This window comes from Callorhinchus milii, unplaced genomic scaffold (assembly GCF_018977255.1).
Source record: "Callorhinchus milii isolate IMCB2004 unplaced genomic scaffold, IMCB_Cmil_1.0 Scaffold21, whole genome shotgun sequence".
NCBI lineage: Eukaryota > Metazoa > Chordata > Chondrichthyes > Chimaeriformes > Callorhinchidae > Callorhinchus > Callorhinchus milii.
In genome coordinates, this window is record NW_024704762.1 from 8,438,483 (window position 1) to 8,458,934 (window position 20,452).

The 20,452-nt window shown below is 44.7% G+C and overlaps 1 protein-coding gene across 3 annotated transcripts in view; it reads right to left on the reverse strand.

Annotated features, from left to right (window-relative positions):
• Window positions 1-14,165, reverse strand: part of LOC103182008 (cAMP-specific 3',5'-cyclic phosphodiesterase 4C) — a 78,772-nt gene extending 64,607 nt beyond the window's left edge. For all 3 annotated transcript variants that reach the window (XR_006085643.1, XR_006085642.1, XM_042342720.1), the window contains exon 1: window positions 13,685-14,165. Coding sequence is in view for 1 of the 3 variants with exons in the window: in XM_042342720.1 (XP_042198654.1) it covers window positions 13,685-13,923 (239 nt within the window). In the remaining 2 variants the exon portion in view is untranslated. The remainder of the gene's footprint in view (window positions 1-13,684) is intronic.
• Window positions 14,166-20,452: the final 6,287 nt, after the last annotated feature.

Here is a 20,452-nt window from a genome sequence, read left to right on the forward strand (position 1 = left end):
TAATTAAACAGTGAGGTTAGAACTCAGGAGACTCACTTGCTTCTCTGGTTGCTAGCCAGGCATCTGGGACTCGGTTAGTAACCTCCCTCATAAAGATGATAGAGGTAGCTGCTGTGGACAACGCTAACCTATGGTTGTGGCGAGGCAAGTCGTACGGGCAGCTTTACACAAAAGCTCCCCTGTATTTCGCCTGCAAAATATACAGTCAAGTCACTTTACAGTATTTTCTGTGAAGCGCTTTGAGATGTCTCGAAGACGTGATAAGGCACTATATCAAATGCAAGGGATTATTACACTACATCCCACTCGCTCTATAAGTGACATTACCAGTGCCTTGGGACATCCTCCCGACATGAACGGCGCTATGTAAATGCAATTTGCTGCTGTTGTTGTTGACCTGATGCCCACACTGGGGACCAAAGCGAGGAAATCTTTCCCCCTCACCCCCCACCCCAATCTGGTTTGGCTTGAACATTTGCCTTCAGAAGTACTGTATTGAAGAGATTAGCGTCTGTACGTCAATGGGAACATGCTATTTAGAGAATTGATTTGCATCTACACATCTGAATTCCACCTAGCCGAGGGGTAAGACCATTTTGTCTTAAAATGGTCAGGAAGACGTCCCAAGGTGATGGACAGTCATGGGTTTATACCTGGAAATGACACCACCAAAACCGGCTGTTTGGCCCAACTAGTCTAAGGCGGTGTTTACACTCCACATGAGGCTCTGCTCCCCCATTACCCCTCTATTCCCTTCTCCCTCATTCGTTCTTCATCAGGTTTCCTCTTGCGTGGCTAATTCTCACATCTCGCACCACATTTTGTTTTGCTCCTCTTACTTTCATCGGCATCACAGATGCCGTGACTTTAAACAGCGTATCTCCAGAGCCAACTGCTTATGCGAAGAAAGGTCAGCTACAGTTCATTACTTGAGCGACTAAGAGGGATATAGACGGTGGCTATAGAACAGTTTAAACCCCCTTTGCATTGCACTTAAACACTCCAAAGCTTGCAGATAAAACAGCTCATTTTCTGTGATAGTAAATCAGTCACTGACTAACCGTTTGGCTGTGAGCCAGTACCTTGTTCAGGAATTGATCAGAAACCATCCAACACTGAACACTCTGCATCCACCATTTCCCTAAACGCTGAACAGCTGAGCTGAACCATTCCTCGCAGACCAGTGACTAAAAAAAATAAACTTGTTTTCATAGGAAAATTTAAAAAATAACTGGTGCATACAGTAGTTCTTACAAAGTGTTCTCATTCTAATAAAACTTTCACTTGGGAAAAGCTCTTCTCTTAAAGGCACTGTTTTTCCAGTCTCCCACTGGATACACATCGATGTCAAACCAGTAATGTGTTTATAATACTGTACTGACAGAGGTGTTATACCCAGTAACACACAATACTGAGGCCGCAGACTGTCCACCTCAATAATGGACAATAATAATAATAATAATAAATATCCTTGAGTTTGATATAGAGCCTTATCACGTCATTCATACATCTCAAAGCGCTGCACAGAATGTACTGTCAAGTGAATTGACTGTGTATTTTGTGGGCGAAAAGCGGCTACCAATTGCGCACAGCAGTGTCCCCACAAACAATCGTGGCTTAAGTGACAAGTCAAAAATAAGCCTTCAGATGAGAGGTAAAAGGGGAGTGAAATATAATAATAATCCTTGCATTTGATACAGCGCCTAATCACGTCTTCGAGACGTCTGAAAGCTTCACAGAATATACTGTACAGTGAGTTGACCGTACATTTTGTGGGCAAAACGCAGAATGAGAGACAATTACAAAAAAACTCTTTCCAAGTCTCCTTCTGACATTCTCGCTCCAGTCTTTGCAGTAAGGCTTAGATAGTAAACTGGTGGTAAGAGTGAGCGCGTGCGAGGTGAGGTGTGTGTGCGCTCTCAATGCCGCCAGCGATACAAGTGACGTCTCCGATGGCTTACCAGGTTTGTGCCACGGTGAACCTCCTCTGCAGCCGAATGCTCCGGTTCATCATCAGCTTGCGGAAGAGCAGGGGCGAGTTACGGGGAGAGTTGTGGGGGGAAGCCTTTGGGGAAAGGGTAGGAGAACGTGCGCGGGGTTTGTTCCCTCTCTCACCGCAGTTCCTCACTTCCCCAACTCCGGCCTCCTCCGCGCTCTCATCAGCCGCGGGAAGAGTCAGGTACATTTTGTTCTTTTCCCCCGCCATCAGCTAGGGTCCATCAACAGCAACAACAACTTGTGTTTGCACAGTGCCCTTCACGCGGGCAGTGGCTCGCAGCGCTTGACAGTGGCAGAAACTGACATCAAGCGGAGGGAAATGGGGGGGGACTGTAAGCACGGTCGAAGAGGAAGGTCTTCAGTAACCAAAAGAGGGGAAACAAATTACACCAAGACTTTTAAGGTAGTTTCGCAAGAAAGCTGAGGAATTTGTATTCGTCTCTAAAACTAACTTAAATGCGATTTAACCCCGTGTTGTGTTATGCATCAGAGATCCTCCAGCCTGGACAGCTGTCTCCTATTTATGTTCAGGTTCTTCCATTGACACCAAAGGCTGACTCCCGTACAAACAGCTTATTCTGCAGTCTGTCGTTCGATTGTCTGTCTCCCTGAGGTCCAGACGGCTGGCTGGACGGATGAAAGTCACCTCCAGCGAGGAAATGAGAGGCAGTCACTTCCAAAAATGGTCTAGTCAAGGTCAGGCAGAAGGCAGCTGTCCTGTCCCGAGTGAGTCAGCAAACAGAGAAGAGCAGAACAGAGCAGAGAAGGAGGGAATTAAAAATCCTTTCAGCCGCAGTCAGAGCAAGTGACTTTGACTTCGAGGGGCCTCAGCCTGTTTGAAGCTAAGTCGCAGTTTGCTCACAGGTTCCTCCCAGCTGCCTAAAAGGAAGTCTTAAAGTACGTCGGGGCAAGCAAGAGACCCCTCCCCATCACTGAAAGAATTTGGAGCCAGTGCCAGATCACCCAAAGCCACAAGCCGACACGTGCTGTCCTTGAGAAGCAGCTTATCGTTTGATCGTACCGATGACTTTAGGATGGAAATTAGAAAAAAAAATAACAAAGCTACAGAAGTATTTTCGTTCCACGCATTCTTTTTAGATCTTCCAAGCCGCAGATCGAGGTGCTGAGAGGCCCCTTTTGCTCTCGTCTGCGTCTCCCTTCCTCTCCTCTCTCTCAATCCAAACTTTTTTAGACTATTAGACTAAGCTCCGACAGCTTCTTGGAGACTTGACACTAACTCGTCACTGGCTGTCCAGACACTCACTCAGTGTTTATATCTGACTGGCTTTTCCAGGGGCTTTTTTGTCTAAACACTCATTACTTGAGGCATGTGGAATTTATTTAAAGGCGGTGGTTGATCCATGTGGAAGTAAATATTTTTCAGCCGGACATTTAATGTACTCTGTAAAAGAGGTAGATTTCTCTTCCCCCTTTTGTGTTAAAAAAGAAGAAACAGGAATGTTTTATCATCATGAGGAATCTTAAATTCAGTCTTAATTTGGAAACTGCTGATTTCACAAATCTTTTTTTAAAAAAAGTTCCCGAACAAAGCCTGAAACGATGAACGTTCCACAATTCAGCACAGTCTTACGGTTTGGAGACAAAAATGTTCCTTACAGCCTGAGACCAGGTGGAATTTGGAGGCCTAAGCAGGAGATGCCCTGAAAAAGTGCAAGCACCACCTCATCAGGGCGTCCGTGAACCAGTGTGTGAAGTCTGCACAACTGCTCAGATCTGGGCTGTCTGCGGTTTGATCAGTTGCTACTTTGACAAAACTACCAGAGTTCATTGTGCAGCAAAGCCACATCAACCCAGACCAGAGCCAAAACCTCGACCAACCCAACGCTCCTTTCATCAAGGAGCACGTCAATCCTTACGGCTATTTTGTTCTTGATCTCAGCCTTCAACCAAACCCCCATCTTACAGACACGCACACACACACACACACACAGAGAAACTACAGCCTCCCTAGATCCCACCACTCATAAACTCCCCTGTCTCTCTCTATGACATTCATTCAGCCTGCTCCAATTTATAGTGCTGTTCTATTTTTCGCCTGCTTGTTGCGGTTTGACAAGAACTCAACTGCTGTCAGTTCCCACCAGCCTCTGATTAACTGCTTACACCAGCTCCTGAGCCACAGTTGCACAGAGCTCCCCGAGTCAGCCATCTATCCACAAGAAACACAGACACACGCACACACACACACACAGAAAAATCAGAAAGTTAACTCAAACAAACAGGACTTGGCGGCCTTACACAGGCAAACTCCTCAACGCTCCTTGAACGTCACAAGAGATAAAATACTGTGGACCAATTCACGCCCGAGCGCTACTCAGCTTGCAGTTTCGTCTGTCAGTTAATACTCTCGAAGTTTGCCTGTGAGATTTATCCCCTGATTGTGGCTGCTGTGGCTGAGATTGTTTAACAGCAAGAAGTGAAGCCCAGCTCTGGAATTAATTGAGATAAGGAAGCACGTCCTCAGATAGTGAAGAGAGATCTCCTACGCATGCCTCCCTCTTCTGTGGCTTGAATACATTAGTTTGGCACTGACCCAGGGATCTCGAGGCTGATACTCGACAGAACAGCCAGAGGCCCTCATATCACCGCAAACTCCACTTTGCAACCTATTGGGGTGGAAGAACTTATAGTTGTGGTAATGTGGGACTAACAATTCTGCAACATTTGCTCAAGTATTTTTTAAAAGCGTTTCACAAATGTCAGATAATAATAACCATCCCTGAATTTGATATCATAATAATAATCTTTGCATTTGATACAGCGCCTTATCATATCTTTGAAACGTCTCAAAGCGCTTCACAGACTATAACGTAAAGTAGAGTGACTGTGTATTTTATGGGTGAAACGCAGCAACCAACTGCACGCAGCACTGTCCCACAAACAGTCGTGGATTCAGTGACCAATTTTTTTTGGAGGGATTATTACCCCCGGAAAGCGATCTGCCAATCGACTAACAACTGGGTTCCTACTTACTGCTCGGTAAACGGATGCATGTGGAGAAGGAAATTTGCTTAAGGTTTCACCCTGCCGGGGAATCATCACACCTTGTCACATCGTGGAGACGTCTCAAAGTGCTTCCCAGGATTTTACTAACACGCAGTGACTGAACACTATGTAGGGCGAATGAACACGCACTGTGAAATTATAAGGTCAATTGCAAACAAAGAATAAAATATTGATTGCTTTTAATACTGCGCAGTTACCGTGGCAACCATGAGTTACTCTAAGTTGTGCAATGATTGTCGTTATGTAGACATAAGCGAAGACGGATCTAAATCAGTGAACGCCCCACAAGGGGAATTAAATAAGTTACCAATTCATGTTTTTTTGGGGGCTGAATTTGGATGAGTGAGGAACATTGGCCAGAATTCCGGCTGAAACTCCCTGCTCTTTTTTCCGAACAGCACTACAGGATCTTTAAACGTCAACAAAACAAAAACACTAGAGCACACAGCTAATTCAGTTTATTGTCTCATTCGAAGGACGGCACCTTCTGACAATGCATAAGCTCACCCAGTGCTGCTCTGGAATATCAGCCGGCAATTGCTTATTGCCATAAAATGCAATTACACAGAAAATATCTTTTGCTGAGAAAATTCATGGTGACAGGTTTATACTCGTGAAGCTTGGCGGACGGAGAGGAATATTTGGGGAGTTTGTTTTCACAATAGCCACACACACAATGACCATAGGAGGGCACTTACACTCGGTGGATTGAAAGAAAACCCACACACTGCACTGTTGGCATTGACATTGGCTGTGACTGGATCAGGAAACTTTTGTTTGTGTTAATGACTTTGTTCAGATCAATTATTTTTTTAAAAAAACTTTAACCTTCAGAAGATTCAAAAGGATCCTCACCTTTTATTTCCTCAAAAATATACTTTCAGGAACTCTCAACTCAATTCCAACTCTTCCCCCCAAAAAATAACAGTTCGAGGGTGGATTACGGTTGGTTCCATTCAACTTTTCAAGACCGAGATAGATAGATTGTTGTTAGGTCAGGGGTTTCGAGGGATATGGGGCAAAGGTGGGTAATTGGAGTTAAGGTACAGATCAGCCATCATCTAATAGAATGATGGAACAGGCACAAGGGGCTGAATGGCCTCCTCTTGTTCCTATGTTCCTAAGGACAGGACTCTGAGCTGATCGGATCTGTCCCTGCAGCGACAGAAGCAGCATCGATCTGCCTGAATCATTTCACACTGTGGAGTGTGTGTGCGCGTGTGTGTTGACTTGATCTTTGCACCTTCTCTTGCAGGGTGATAGCTCCCCTGCACCACATGCCGAGTGCAAATTGGCTATTTCATTTGTTTAATAAGTGTGGAAACAATTATCCTTCAGGCTCCGTTGCTGATTTGCTTTGTGGAAGCCTCAAGCCTCTGGGATTAACAATTTAACTCCAGAACAAACATTGCAATCTAGATATTCTGATTTTTTTTGATGCAATTTTTATATCTCTGCACATACGTGAGAGATTAAAGACTATTTTTTGTGCTTATTTAATGCTGCACTTGGTAATGTTTCAGTTTGATTCTCGCCATGTCTAAAAGTGCTTCACACAATGAGCTAGTTTGTTTTAAGAGCAGTGACTATGTGGAGAATACATATTCTATGAAGGACTTTGAGATGTCTCAATGACGTGATAAGGCACATATATCAAATACAAGGATTATTATTATTATGATAGTAATCATTTATATTCTCCACCACTGTCAAGCGCTCTGGGAGACTTATCCTGCATGAGGGGCTATATAAATGCAAGCTGTTGTTGTTATTTGTGGCCTTTCATTCCACGGTGTCTGTGCTGGGGACGGTTTTTCTTTAATCTCCTCTTAAACCCCGTGTTTTTCGTGCTCTTTGATATTAGTTTTCTCCAATTATTCTCAATGTCGATACAGAAGCAAAGATGACAGTTAACCATCGCCAGCAGCCTCCTACACACACACACAGCAGTGAGATGAACGATTAGTTGTTTTGTGAGCTGAAGAGACCAGGAATAAACTCCCTGCTACTTCTTCCAAGGAGCGGTAACAGGGACTCGATAGTTAATTCCCTGTCGTTCATCTGTGAAATACGTTGCCTGCATGTTGTGAAGCTGGCAATAGAAAGGTGAGAATGATTTTTTTTCTCTCTCTTCCTCGACGATGTCAAACCGGGGTCACACTTGATAATGCCTTTACCACCCATGTCTCACTTCCCTTATTAGAATTGATCTAAGTTGACCAACGCCTTTATTTTGCACTTTCTCTGCACACTGGGGCTCGCCTTCGGTTGGTCTGAAAATCACCCCCATGGCCTCTGCCTTAAGACCATCATCTTAGAATTCAGCCATAATTTTGACGGCGTCTCGGAGCGCTTAACAATGACAGAGCCTGATGCCGAGCCAGGGGGAGGGGGAAGGTGACCCTAGGCACAGTTCAAGAGGAAGGTCTTCTACTTGCCAAACTGGGTGACTGTCATAGTTGAGCCAGGTGAGGGAGTGATCAATTGTTGAGGGTTGGGTCTGCCAGTGACTGCAGACTGGCACTGACTCCGTACGCCTCAATTACGCCATGTCCCTGTGAGACGAACAGTTCGCAGTCTGTCTGTGAAATCTGGCGTGTGTCCATTTGCGCTCTGTTTACAGAGACGCTGTGCATTCATATTACACCATACGTGAATTAGTAATCCTAAATCAACAAGGAAAAATAGGCGGCTTAGCCCTTGCAAGTTGTGGCAGGAAATATTTTGTAAGTGTTTGCGCAAGTGATAGCTGCCACTGTCTATATACAAGAACCATGATATCGCTGCTGTGTATAGTGAACAAATGAAGCTAATCACAAGCCCCATGTCCCTAGATAATGCAATTTACACTCTTATAGCGCCTTTCACATCGAGAGGACGGAGAGGGAGAATATCCATAAGAACATAAGAATTTGCTGGCAAAAGAAGACCAAGGTCCATCTGTTCGCCTTCCACAATCCTGGCAATCACTCGTCATGTCTTGTCCCAAACTAAACATTGTGTCCCGAGATATCTTCTAGCAGAAATCTATCTAGAATTTATCCGCCACTGATCTTGTAAGCGTCCCTACCACCACCTCCGCAATATTGCCAGACTCCGCCTCTGCTTCACCCCTCAGGCTGCTGAAACCCACGCATTCGTCACCTCAAGGCTTGATTACGGGAACTCCCTCCTCATCAGCCTTCCCAACTCTTCCCTTCACAAGCTGGAGATCATCCAAAATTCTGCAGCTCGTGTACTCTCACGCACCAGGCTCCGTTACCCCATCACTCCCACTCTCGCCCGACTCCACTGGCTCCCCATCCCCCAGAGGATCGAATTCAAGATCCTCATCCTCACTTTCAAGGCCATCCATGGCCTCGCCCCTTCCTACCTCTCTGACCTACTGACTCCCTACCAACCTGCCCGCTCCCTCCGTTCATCGGGCTCCAGTCTGCTCCATGTCTTCCGCCCGACCCGCCCTACCATCGGTGGCCGGGCTTTCAGTCTCTCTGCCCCCACTCTCTGGAACTCCATCCCACAGTCCCTTTGCATTTCTTCCTCCCTCGCCTCCTTCAAGGTCGGTCTCAAGATCTTTCTCTTCGACCGTGCCTTTGGTCTCCCTCCCACCTCTCTGCCTACCCTCCCCCTCCCCCATGCTCGGGCCCCGACACCTGACTGTTCAGCGCTTTGGGACGTCCTCCCGACGTGCAAAGGCGCTCTGTAAATGTAATTTTGTTGTTGTTGTTGTTCTGATTCGGAATCCAAAATCCCTTTCTTAGAATTCTTAGAAAGAAAAATTGAGACTGAATTTAAGAACGTTCAAGGAATCTGCGTGATTTTAAATTCTGTGGCAAAACGGTCTTGGGACGCTACACTGCGCGAGGGGGCGCTATACAGATGCAAGTTGTTCTTGTTCTCCCGACGTGAAAGGTGCTACACAAATGTAATCTGTTGTTATTATCTTGCGGACGAAGACCAAGTGGAATTTAGTGTCTCTGATGCAGCAATCTGGTGACAGTGGGTTCCTGTTATTCTCCGCCCTGTGTTATTGCATCGTTATAAGTGAATAATCTGGAGGAGCAGCAGGAGAAGGGCAGTGAGTCAGCCCTGAACATTTCATTTGTTTTCTGTAATTACACGGAGTTCTCTTTTATTCATCACCTGGCAGATAATTCACAGGGGATTGGGGGGGTGTGGACGGAGGGGGAAGGAGATGGTAATGGGGCTGGTAAACTGTAATAATAATAATAATCCTCGCATTTGATATAACACGTTATCACGTCATTGAGACGTCTCAAAGCGCTTCACAGGAAATACTGTAAAGTGAATTGACTGTATTTTGTGGGCGGAACAGAGAACTGGTATTGTAGCCCACAGCAGCAGTGAGGAACACTTACATGGACATGCACAGAGCTCAGTACCACCCAACAGAAGAATGCCGTGCGTTTTAATTGACATGTGAAACACCAGGACATGTTCCTAGACGCTGGGGAAGTGCTTTGTGGCAGTCCTACTCCTTGCATTCCAGCAAAAAAAAGGTGATGTATAGAATTACACAGAATGATACAGCACAGAAACAGGCCATTGGACCCACCATAGGAAGCTGCAGAGCCAAGCTCTCCTCCCCTCTGATCCCATTTACATTGGCTTTTAATTCACCAAATTCATAACAGATCCCATTTTATTACTGGTTGTCGAACTGAAGGGAGTTACTGAGCCCGACTGTTAGAGAGAGATCTGCTGGTTCAGATACAGCCACGATCCCGGGGATAATTCAGCCCAGTCCAAGTTCCTATTCAGCTCAAATGAATAGTCTTGGGGAGAAAATTGATGAAGCCCATTCCCATCTCACCACTTAAGAATGAATTAAATGTCAATTCCTTCAGATGAGAACTTTAAACCCTTGTCCAGCCTGCCTGTTCAGGTGGACATTAAAGACCCTTTGGACATAATTTGAAAAGAGAACGGATTTTCTCCAGTGTCCTGGCCAACAATCCCCGAGATAAAATTGGTCATTCAATTGGTGGCTGTTTTTTGGGACACCGCTGTGCGCAATTTGACTGCCACATTTGCCAACAAATACACAGTCATTACACTGTGCAGAGAGAGTGCTTTCAAACGTTCCATTGTGATAAGGCCTTATATTAAATGTAGGCATTATTGTTAGTATTATTAGTTCAACAGATCTTCCCAGTGTGCACTATTAACTTTCCATTTCTGGCTTTGGGGAACTGGTTTCCATGACAACGCGTTCGGTTGTGCAATGACTCCCACTGGTATTACAGACTTCACACGGACTCTCAACTTGGACAAGATTTGTCGCTGGCAAGTTCTCCTCCTGCATTAAACCTACCCCCTGCCTATTACCTCTCATGGGAGTCATCTCTTGCTCACCTACAACTTCCTCAAAAGGCTTACACAGAGGAGGAGATCTGGAGAGGGAGTGGAAGAGGAAGGCAAAGATGGGGGGGATGGGAAAGAGGGAAAATGATCAGATATAGAAGAGTTTCATAAATATATTAATAATATATATTAGAGAAAGTTGTGATGAGAGAGAAGTGGGAGAAATGGTCAGTAATGAAGATGTACACCCAGCCAGAGAAGTTAATCTCCATTAATGGACAATCACACAAACGTTTGCCAGTTATTCACCCAAGTCTAGATAGGGATAGAGAACATTAACCCAGAACAACCTTTGACACAGCAAAGCAGCAGCACAAGAGGGCAGAGGTTCAGGGTTATGAAGAGCTATTTTATGAGAGACACGAGGAAATATTGCTCTACACAGAGGGATACGGGTTGCCAGGAAAGGGAGCTGGAGACTCGTGTTAAGAAATAGCTTGATGTTGTACTGGGAAGATGGTAGGCAAAACTTTCCTCTCAACTGTGCCTTTGCTCACCTTCCTGCCCCCACACTCCCTGTCCCTCCACCCCTCCAGATCCAAATGCCAAGCTCGGGTGCAAATCCTTGACTGTCAAGAGCCTTGGGACATCCTTCCGATGTGAAAGGAGCTGTGTAAATGTAATTTGTTGCTTGTTGGGAAGATGAGAGATGAGAGTGGGCTGAAAGGACTTTGTTCATGCCGACATCTTGTAAACTAGTCACTCAATCCACGAATGCTCGTGGGACGCTGCTGTGCACAATTGGCTGCCTCGTTTTTCCCACGAAATATACAGTCAATTCACTTTACTGTATATTCTGCAAAGCGCTTTGAGGCGTCTCGAAGACATGATAAGGCGCTGTATCAAAAAAAAAGAAGGGACTGTGCTGCTGCCTGGCATTGAAAGTAAGATGGGAATTTTGCACAACCATGAAAGGAGTATAATCCTACAATACCAGGAACTCCTCCTCCTTCAAGGAGAGAACTGGCTTCCAGTTCACTGTAACCTTTCCATTACGAGGGAGCCAGGTAAACAAAAAGGGACCGCAGAAATTTTTTTTTTTTTATCTTTACCCTTCACTTAAAACAATAAAATCATAGCAGGATATTAAAATTAATGGCTGAGAAAGCAAACATAAGTTTGGACGTGCTCCGCTTCACATGAGCAGCAGCTGAGGGTGGGTTCAAGAGCCTGTGCTCGTGCAGAGACTGACTGACAATGCGTCAGACTATTATCGTTCCTTCCATCTGTGGCACTTGGATTTGGATCCAACCTAGCGATGATGATGATGATGATGTGCTCCGCTGACTGGAAAAGTACCCGGGTCAAATCACCGCGACGACAATAAATTGCGTTTATGTAGCGCCTTTCGCGTCGAGCGGTAATAACCCCCAACAACAACAAAAATTGGTCACTCAACCCACTACTGATTGTGGGACACTGCTGTGTGCAATGGACAGCCTCATCTCACCCACAAAATACACAGTCAATCCACTTTAGATATATTCTGTGAAAGCCCTTTGAGGTGTCTCAACAATGTGATAAGGCGCTGTATCAAATGCAACAATTTATTATTGTTATTATTATTATTGAACCTTGCAGGGTAGCATCTCGGAGCGCTTAAATCTATATCCTGTGACTGTTATTTAACACTCAACACTCACGGCTGTTTCACTCCTTTTGCCATCAGTTGTCCAAGAAAGTGACTCAGAAGGTTTTTTATATAAAAAAAACACCCCATTCACAATTCGCTGATGACTCAGGACTGAGCGGCCAAATTATACAGAGACAAAGATAATTTCGAAAAGGAAACGACCAACCTTTTACAATAAAACTGTCTTCCACACATTATCTATTTTTTGCACTGACACATCGTATTTTAACAGAAAATCCAGAGAGGTGTTTTTGAGTCAACTTGTAAAAATCACTGGGTATAAGAATAAAAGGCACTAGGGATAAAGTTTAAGGAGGACTGGAGCACAACGTCCCAAGATTTGGAACAGAACTGTACACCGAAACACCCAAACTATACACTGTGGAATCCTGCAGCTCAGTGGTTAGAGCGCTCGCCTCGCAAGCGATCGACCTGGATTCGATTCCTGGCAAAGCAAAATGTTGGGCAAATTTCCTTATGCCACACGCCTCTGTTTACCGAGCAGTAAGTAGGAACCTGGGTGTTGGTTGATTGATAGATTGCTTTTCTGAGAGTAATAATTCCTTCAAAAAAAAACAACTGTTTGTAGGACACTGCTGTGCGCAATTGGCTGCCGTGTTTTCCCAACAAAATATACAGTCGATTCACTTTACAGTATATTCCGTGATGCTCTTTGAGAGGTCTCGAGGACGTGACAAGGCGTTTGATCAAATGCAAGGACTATTATAATTATTCTTTATGATATTATCAATAACTTTTTTCATAAAGCGAGTGGGGGCGGTGGGGGAGAAAGAAATCAGGATTTTAATAAACTATAGGAAGAATATAATTGAAAGGTGAGAGTTTGATATTAAAAAATGATCTTCCCTTGAGATCCGGCGAGCACCGCACACAGTTCCAAACATTATGGATGAAACGGAGCTTTGAAATCACATCTGATTACTGATACTTTTTTAAATTAATAATAATAATAAGGGGGTGAATGTTCTTCTTATCAAGGTGAGGGATACAAGGGCTGGGAAATGGAATATGTTCTCATTTCAGGCACCCAGTGTCAGTATCCAGCTCTCCCAGGCTATCCATCTTGTAATTCCTTCCAGAGAGGTCTCACATCTTACATTTACAGAGCACTTTCACCCCTCCCCCCCCCCTCCCCCCCCACCAACCCCCAACCATACACACACACAGAAATCACTCCAAGACTACCTTTTCATGATTAGTTCCAGAGTGTGGGAGGGAGGAACAAGATCCCACCATTCAATTGGATCCAAGTGAGTCCCATAGCACCCAATGCCATATTTGGCCATGTCCAGACTCCTGCTGTGCACTTTGCATTGCAAGACAATATGGCCCCTTAGAATAATGCTCCAGTGTTTGTGGTTAGAAATCAGCCATAGCAGTGAGTTCAATTTCTCAGCAAAACTGGTTAACTTACAGCACATAAACTAGGACCACATCTAGTTAGTCTGTTACAGCCCTTGACTACTAAATTCTCCCCCAATGCACAGCCTCGTCTCCTATGCAACACATAACATATACAGCACATAGTCCAACATGATGTCTTTCCAAGAATTCATTTCCAATTCACTTGCCATTGGATAGACTTCCCTGACTTGGGCTCAGTGCCCACTTATCTCTTACCGTCTGAATCCATGAGAGGAGGTTGGCCAGGACATCCTTGGCTTCTTCAGCCCGGGTCTGTCTCCTTTCTCTCGGCCCTGGAAGTTGTCCACGCCTCGGCGGTACATGTACCTCTCGGTGTCCGAGTGAAACCTCTGCTTGATCTTGATATGAGTCCTGGGTTGTCTCCAGAGATGTTTGGGAGGTTTGGCTGTCCCTGCTCCTTCTCGGATTAGTCCTGAACATTTCACCGGCTCCATTGAGAGGGGGCAGGTTGGGGTGGGGTGGGGTTGGAGAGAAAGGATAGGTATCAAGCTCCTTTGAGAGAGTGCGAGCCCAGGCAGAGATGCTTGTTGGAGCGAGAGAGAGAAAGAGATGGTTTGGGGGCTTCCTTCACCTGCCACAAGTCCTGAGGTCCCTGGGGTGGGGGTGGGGTGGGGGGTGAGATAGAGAACCTGAAACGAGTGCAATGTCCAGGGCAGAAGGCAGCGACTCCGATGACTTCGAGTCCGATCCCGATACGAAAAAAGGCAGCAGGACAAGCCAAGGGGGGCTGGAGCCCACCCAAACCAAAGCCCTTGGGTGAAGGAGACAGGTGGAGGTGGAGGGAGGGCGGAGAGGGAGGGAGGGAGGGAGGAGAGGGAGGAGGGAGGAGGGAGGGAGGGAGGAGAGGGAGGGAGGAGAGGGAGAAGGGAGGGAGGGAGGAGAGGGAGGAGGGAGGGAGGGAGGAGAGGGAGGAGGGAGGGAGGGAGGAGAGAGGGAGGAGGGAGGGAGGGAGGAGGGAGGAGAGGAAGGAGGGAGGGAGGGAGGGAGGAGGGAGGAGAGGAAGGAGGGAGGGAGTGAGGGGAGGAAGGAGGGAGGGAGTGAGGGAGGGAGGAAGGGAGGGAGGGAGGAGAGGGAGGAGGAAGGGAGGGAGGGAGGAGAGGGAGGAGAGGGAGGAGTGAGGGAGGGAGGGAGGGAGGAGAGGGAGGAGGGGAGGAGGGAGGGAGGGAGGAGGGAGGGAGGAGAGGGAGGAGGGAGGGAGGAGAGGGAGGAGAGGGAGGAGGGAGTAAGGGAGGAGAGGGAGGGAGGGAGGGAGGGAGGGAGGGAGGGAGGAGGGAGGGAGGAGGGCAGCGAGAGGAGGAGGCGCCGCTCAGGTTGAGCTGTCCAGGGGCGGTGGTGCTGAAACCACAGAGCTGTTGGATTCCGTGTCACTCCGACTTCTCCCTCCGCCAAAACGATCCATCGAGGTTTCAAAGCAACGTGAAAGCACACTGTCCACAGAAGAGGGTGTGTTTTATATATATATGTGTATATATATATATAATATATATATTATATATTATAGAACTTTCTAACTCTCAATCATTCATCAGCGGATATATATATATATAATATTATATATATAATAATATATATAATAACATATATAAAATAGCGAACATGTACATGGTATTATATATATAATAACATTTATAATATATACAATAACATATATAATAACATATATAACATTATAATATATGACATTATATATATATATATATCCGCTGATGAATGATTGAGAGTTTAGAAGGTTCTGTATATTGAAACACAAATATTAATACAATGTGATTGCACACCTGACTCATCCGTCGAAAGAGATAACAAAACGCTTGTAACACTCACTCACTCACTTGGGAGAGAACCCCTGTTTTTTTTTTCAATGGATTTATTGAGTATTTGTTACTTTTATTTTCTTTTTTAAAGAAAAAAAACATTTTAAAACGTTGCTGAACGCTATTTAATTTTTTTTGTGGGGTGGGTGGGGGGGGGGGGGGGGGGTTGGGGGGTGAAAGCCAAACTTATCACTTTGGAAACATATTCCTTAACGACGTCTCAGCTTTGCAACTTCCAACGTTTTGCGGCAATGACAAAATCTTGCATTGCATTTCAGTTTAATTGAATTAAATCAATCTGTAAAAACGACAACAACAACAAAAAAACCTGCTTTGTTCTGAATGAAATGGGTTAGGAACTGACCCGTTCCAAACAGGTCTGACTCTGCGACATTTACATTACATCTTAAGGATAAATATAATCTTTCTGTGATTACGACTCGATGCAGAAATTGATTTCAGAAGCAAAGCTCACCTGGTCTCTAGAGATCCTGAGTTGCAGTTGTGATCACTTTTTTTTATATAAAAAAAAAGAAAATCATAAAGAGTGGATGCGGTGCTTCAAAATAGGAAGGTTTCCCAAATCGATTTTAGAATTAGGGGCAAAAAAGAAAATCACAGGTCATTGATCAGTTGAGGGTCCGAGAGAGTCAGTGATACGTATGTTCTGTGGTTCCTTTCTCTCACTCGTTCGCTCTGCAAAACGTTGTGCTTCACACAGTCACTCACTGACTGGTTAGCATTCCCAGCACCACTCCTCTGCATTTGCAATATGCTTTCAGTTATTAAGCAGCCCCCCCCCCCCCCCCCACCACCTCCCACCCCCCCCAAAAAAACCACACGTAGACAAGAGAGAACTGCAAAGATAATAACCTCAAAAGAACGCCTTTCCTTCTCTCTCCTTCTCTCTCCTTCTCTCTCTCTCCAAATCAAGCCCACGTTATAATAATAATAATATTTTTTGTAATATTTGCCTCCACGTCATTACAAAGACACAACAGGAGCTTGTGAAAAGCTGGTGGGTCTGATCAGGCAGAGATGTATTAGTTACCCTGACAGATTGGAGTGATCACGGTGTATTGGAAGCCAAGCCAATCCTCTCTCCACCCCCAAGCCACACAAACAGCCAACAGGGAGCATTCCCAACGCAAATATAATTGATAATTGATAATTCATACATAGTCAATGTCAGGTGAACGCCCACTCCCCAAGGTGGGGTGGGGGGGGTGGGGGGGGGGGAAGAGAATGAAACACACCCACAAATAAATTAGTTGCCTGAATCATCTGTTATAACTTATGCTTTCATTCATTTATACATATACACACACACAGTGCGATGTTTACACATCATAAGAGGGGCCACGAGATTATTGGCAGCATTTAATAATAATACCCCTTGTGCTTGATATAACACTTTGTCACACCGTTGAGCCGTCTCAAAGCGCTTTGTGTTGTACAGTGAATCGACGGCATATTTTGTGGGCGAAATGCGGCAGCCATTTGCACCCAACAACAACAACACGGCAGCGTCCAACAAAAAGTCGTGGATTGAGCGACCAAATTAGTATTTTTTTCTTTTTCTTTTCGATGCCGAAGAAGTCAGCTAAACGCACAGACCAGATTATCTGCATCTAAGAAAAGGCATCATTGGGTTATTTTCGTGTGACACCGTTGGGCACCATTGAGGTTCATTGAGGCTGTACAAACTCTCTCTCCCGCAAACTAGCGCCATTGCTGGTTCCCTTTTTAAGGAGAGAGGGTCCATAGCATCTCTAACCGTGCAGATATCAGGAAGACAGCAGCCCACGCTATGTTCTGGCAGTGCTAACTAATTGTGAGTGTTAATGAGTAGATTTCCATATAAAACAGACTGCTGTTGTAGGAGGATGTCAGACAATCCAATCTCGATCTTCACATTTTTCAAGAATAATAATATTTTTTTATTTAAAAAACTGAGAATGTGTATCAGTGAATTAATTACTTGTAACTAAACGCTCTCACCATGTGAAAGGCAATGCTTGATTGCATGGGATTAATATTAAAAACATGTTAGATGTCTCGTTTGGTAAACCCACTGACCTCGTGCAGAACTGAACCACATGTATTAGAAGCGTCACAGAGAGCAATCTCTGATTTATAATAATAATTGCATTTGATACAACAACAACAACAAGATTCCATTTATAGAGCACCTTTCACGTCGGGAGACTTTGAGATGTCTCAAAGTGCTTCACAGAATATACTGTAAAGTGGATTGACTGTGTATGTTGTGGTCGAAACGCGGCAGCCAATTACGCACAGCAGTGTCCCCCAAACAGCGGTGGATTGATTTGTGTTGAGTGTGACTGATCTCAGCTGGAATGTGAGCTGAAGATGCCAACATTGAACTACCCTCGGTTTTTCAGGACTGAGAAAGGGAAAGTAGGCCAGGGACTCGAGAGACCAATTCAGTAACAACAACAATAACAAATTACATCTGTATAGCGCCTTTCACGTCAAGAGGACATCCCATGGAGCAGGACAGTCAGGGGTCCACAAGACAGTAAGAACTGTTTCAAAGAGGAGGATAAGTTCAGGCTCTTCACCATTTCCAATTGTCAAGTAGCTTTCTGACACTCATCTACCCAGGGAGACATGACAAATGACTACTTAAATAAGATGATGAACCATAGAAGTTTACAGCAGAGGAGGCAGCAATTCTATCCATTGTGTCTGTGCTAGCTCTTTGAAAGAGCAATCCATTCAGTCCCATTTACTTGCATTTTCCCCATACCATGCCAATTATTTCATTTCTAGGTATTTATCTTGTTCTTTCTGCCGTGCCCACTGCAAGACATTCCACACCCTAATAACAATGTGTAAAAAAAAATCCTCTTAATCTCTCCCGTTGCTTCTTTAGTAATGATTCTCAAATTGACACCGTCCAGCCACCAACCAACAACAACTTGCATTTATACAGCACCCTCCACGCAAGGTCGTACAACGAACCAGTGTTCAACCATGATTCAGTGGCTTCAGGAGAGGAAGGAAAGACTTAAGAGCGTGAGAGTCATTTGGAAAACCAAGGCACTATACTCAAGGATCAATCCCGATTTAACCTCTTGTCACACACCACATCCGAAAGAACAATTCCAGATAAGTTTCTACTGCACTCTGGCCGTTAAGCCAATAACAGAGACATTATGAAAGAACACAGCGGCTGACAATCTACGCTCCCATTTTTGCTGTGGACCATCTTCGGTGTTGAAGTAAATGGGAGCAATTGTCTCTGGATCATTATGACGTGAGCACTAAGTACTGAGTTAAAAGCCTAGTTTTTGGTACTTTTGTTGCCAGTTTCAAACTTTTAATATATTTGATAGTTGTGTGGAAAAAAAACAATGCACCATCCATCATGAAAATAACAAGTTCCCATCAGAAATGGAAAGAAACCTCAACAAATACGTTAAGCGCATATATATATATATAAAAACAAAAGGCCTTTCAAAGCTCATTATCGCCTCAATGGATCGCACAAACGTATTATGGGCTGCAACCATCCTCTTTGGGGTCAATTTTGCGATATCTCTTAACAGAATACTTAATTAAGAAATAGATTCGATTAAAAAAAGTCAGATATGAGATTTTTTTTAAACATGTATCTCTACCAATGCTCACTGTGCTTCAACCTTGGTTGGTGCCCAACACAACAACAACAACTTGCATTTATATAGCGCTCTTCACGTGGGGTAGCGTCCTGAAGCGCTTCACAGTGATGGAGGGGCTTGACTAAAGGGCTTGATCCTTTACCTTGGTTACTCATTGTTTACAACAACCGTTTGGAGGTGTTCAACATTGGTCAGTAGTGACCCTCTGCTTCTAAAGTGCCAGCTGCCTTTGCTGTTGTTATATATACGGGCTCCATATACACGTACAGGTCTCAGGAGATAATGACATGCAGACAGCACCAAGCTGAGGAGGCAGCACTCGTTCAGTGGAGTGCTTACACAGCCAGTGATGCTGTGGTAATTAAGCAGAAAGCAATCTTGCTGCATCGGGTTGAGTGGCATCTGTTCTGGAACCAGAGACTGATTAAGGTATTAGCTTAGTCCACTTGTTCTGGATCAAGCCAAGATCAACTCGAGTGTTGAATTGGGCTGCTTCATATATTTTTTTAAGAAATCTTTTGATTCAGAACCAAAGAACACAAAAGCAAAAATCAAATATTATTACAGATCGGGATCACATGGGTTTCAGTGCCTGTGCTGAATGACATTGGATTTCGGTGGTGAGTCCCTGACTAAAATAAGCAGATTGAGCTTGTTACTGTCTGCTGGATAACCCTTCAGATCGGCCAACTCAGCACAGAAGCAGGAATGGAACCCAAGACCTTTCTGGTCAATGGAACCCAAGACCTTTCTGTGTTTCACATTTAGAGAGAGTTTTTACCAAATGAGCAATAAAGTGACCCCCTCCCCCCCAACACGCCCCTTTCCATCTCCCACTTGTTCTACTGTGTATATGTATCGCCCACAAAATATACACTCAATTCACTTTACAATGTATTCTATGAAGCACTTTGAGACGTCTCGAAGTCGTGATAAGGCACTGCATCAAATGCAAGGATTATTATTATTTCCCAAACCCAAGGTGGTTTCCGGTGTCTTGTGCACCAAAGGTGGACCTTTGTTCCTATCTACACCGTGCCAGAGTTTTGAGAATATTCCTCGAATAAGGGGACGGGAGAGAACAAATATAATCAGCACTGGAAAAATGGAAAGCTAGCTTTTGAAGTGAACAGTCTCCCACGCAATACTGATTCACTGCTTGGTCACAGAGTCGGTGTAGCAATTAAAGGAGCATCCTCACACACAGCATATGGACGTTAGTGAACCTTCTGTTAGAACCTGTGTCTTATCATTAGGACACACTAATAATAATCATGGAGAAATGATCACGCTCCCCGTTGCCTTGTTAGTTAATAAATGCTCTTCTTTCAAATCTGTGGCAGCGAATATTACTAAAGAACGATATTAAAGGCAATCGCTCTGCATTACAGTGTTTACTAAACTACAGATGAGCTGCAGGGTTATTGAGGTCTCAGTAATTTTATGGTCAACACATTTTTCTGGTTTCAATTATTTGATGGCCGGTGGCCTGGGGACTCCCACGG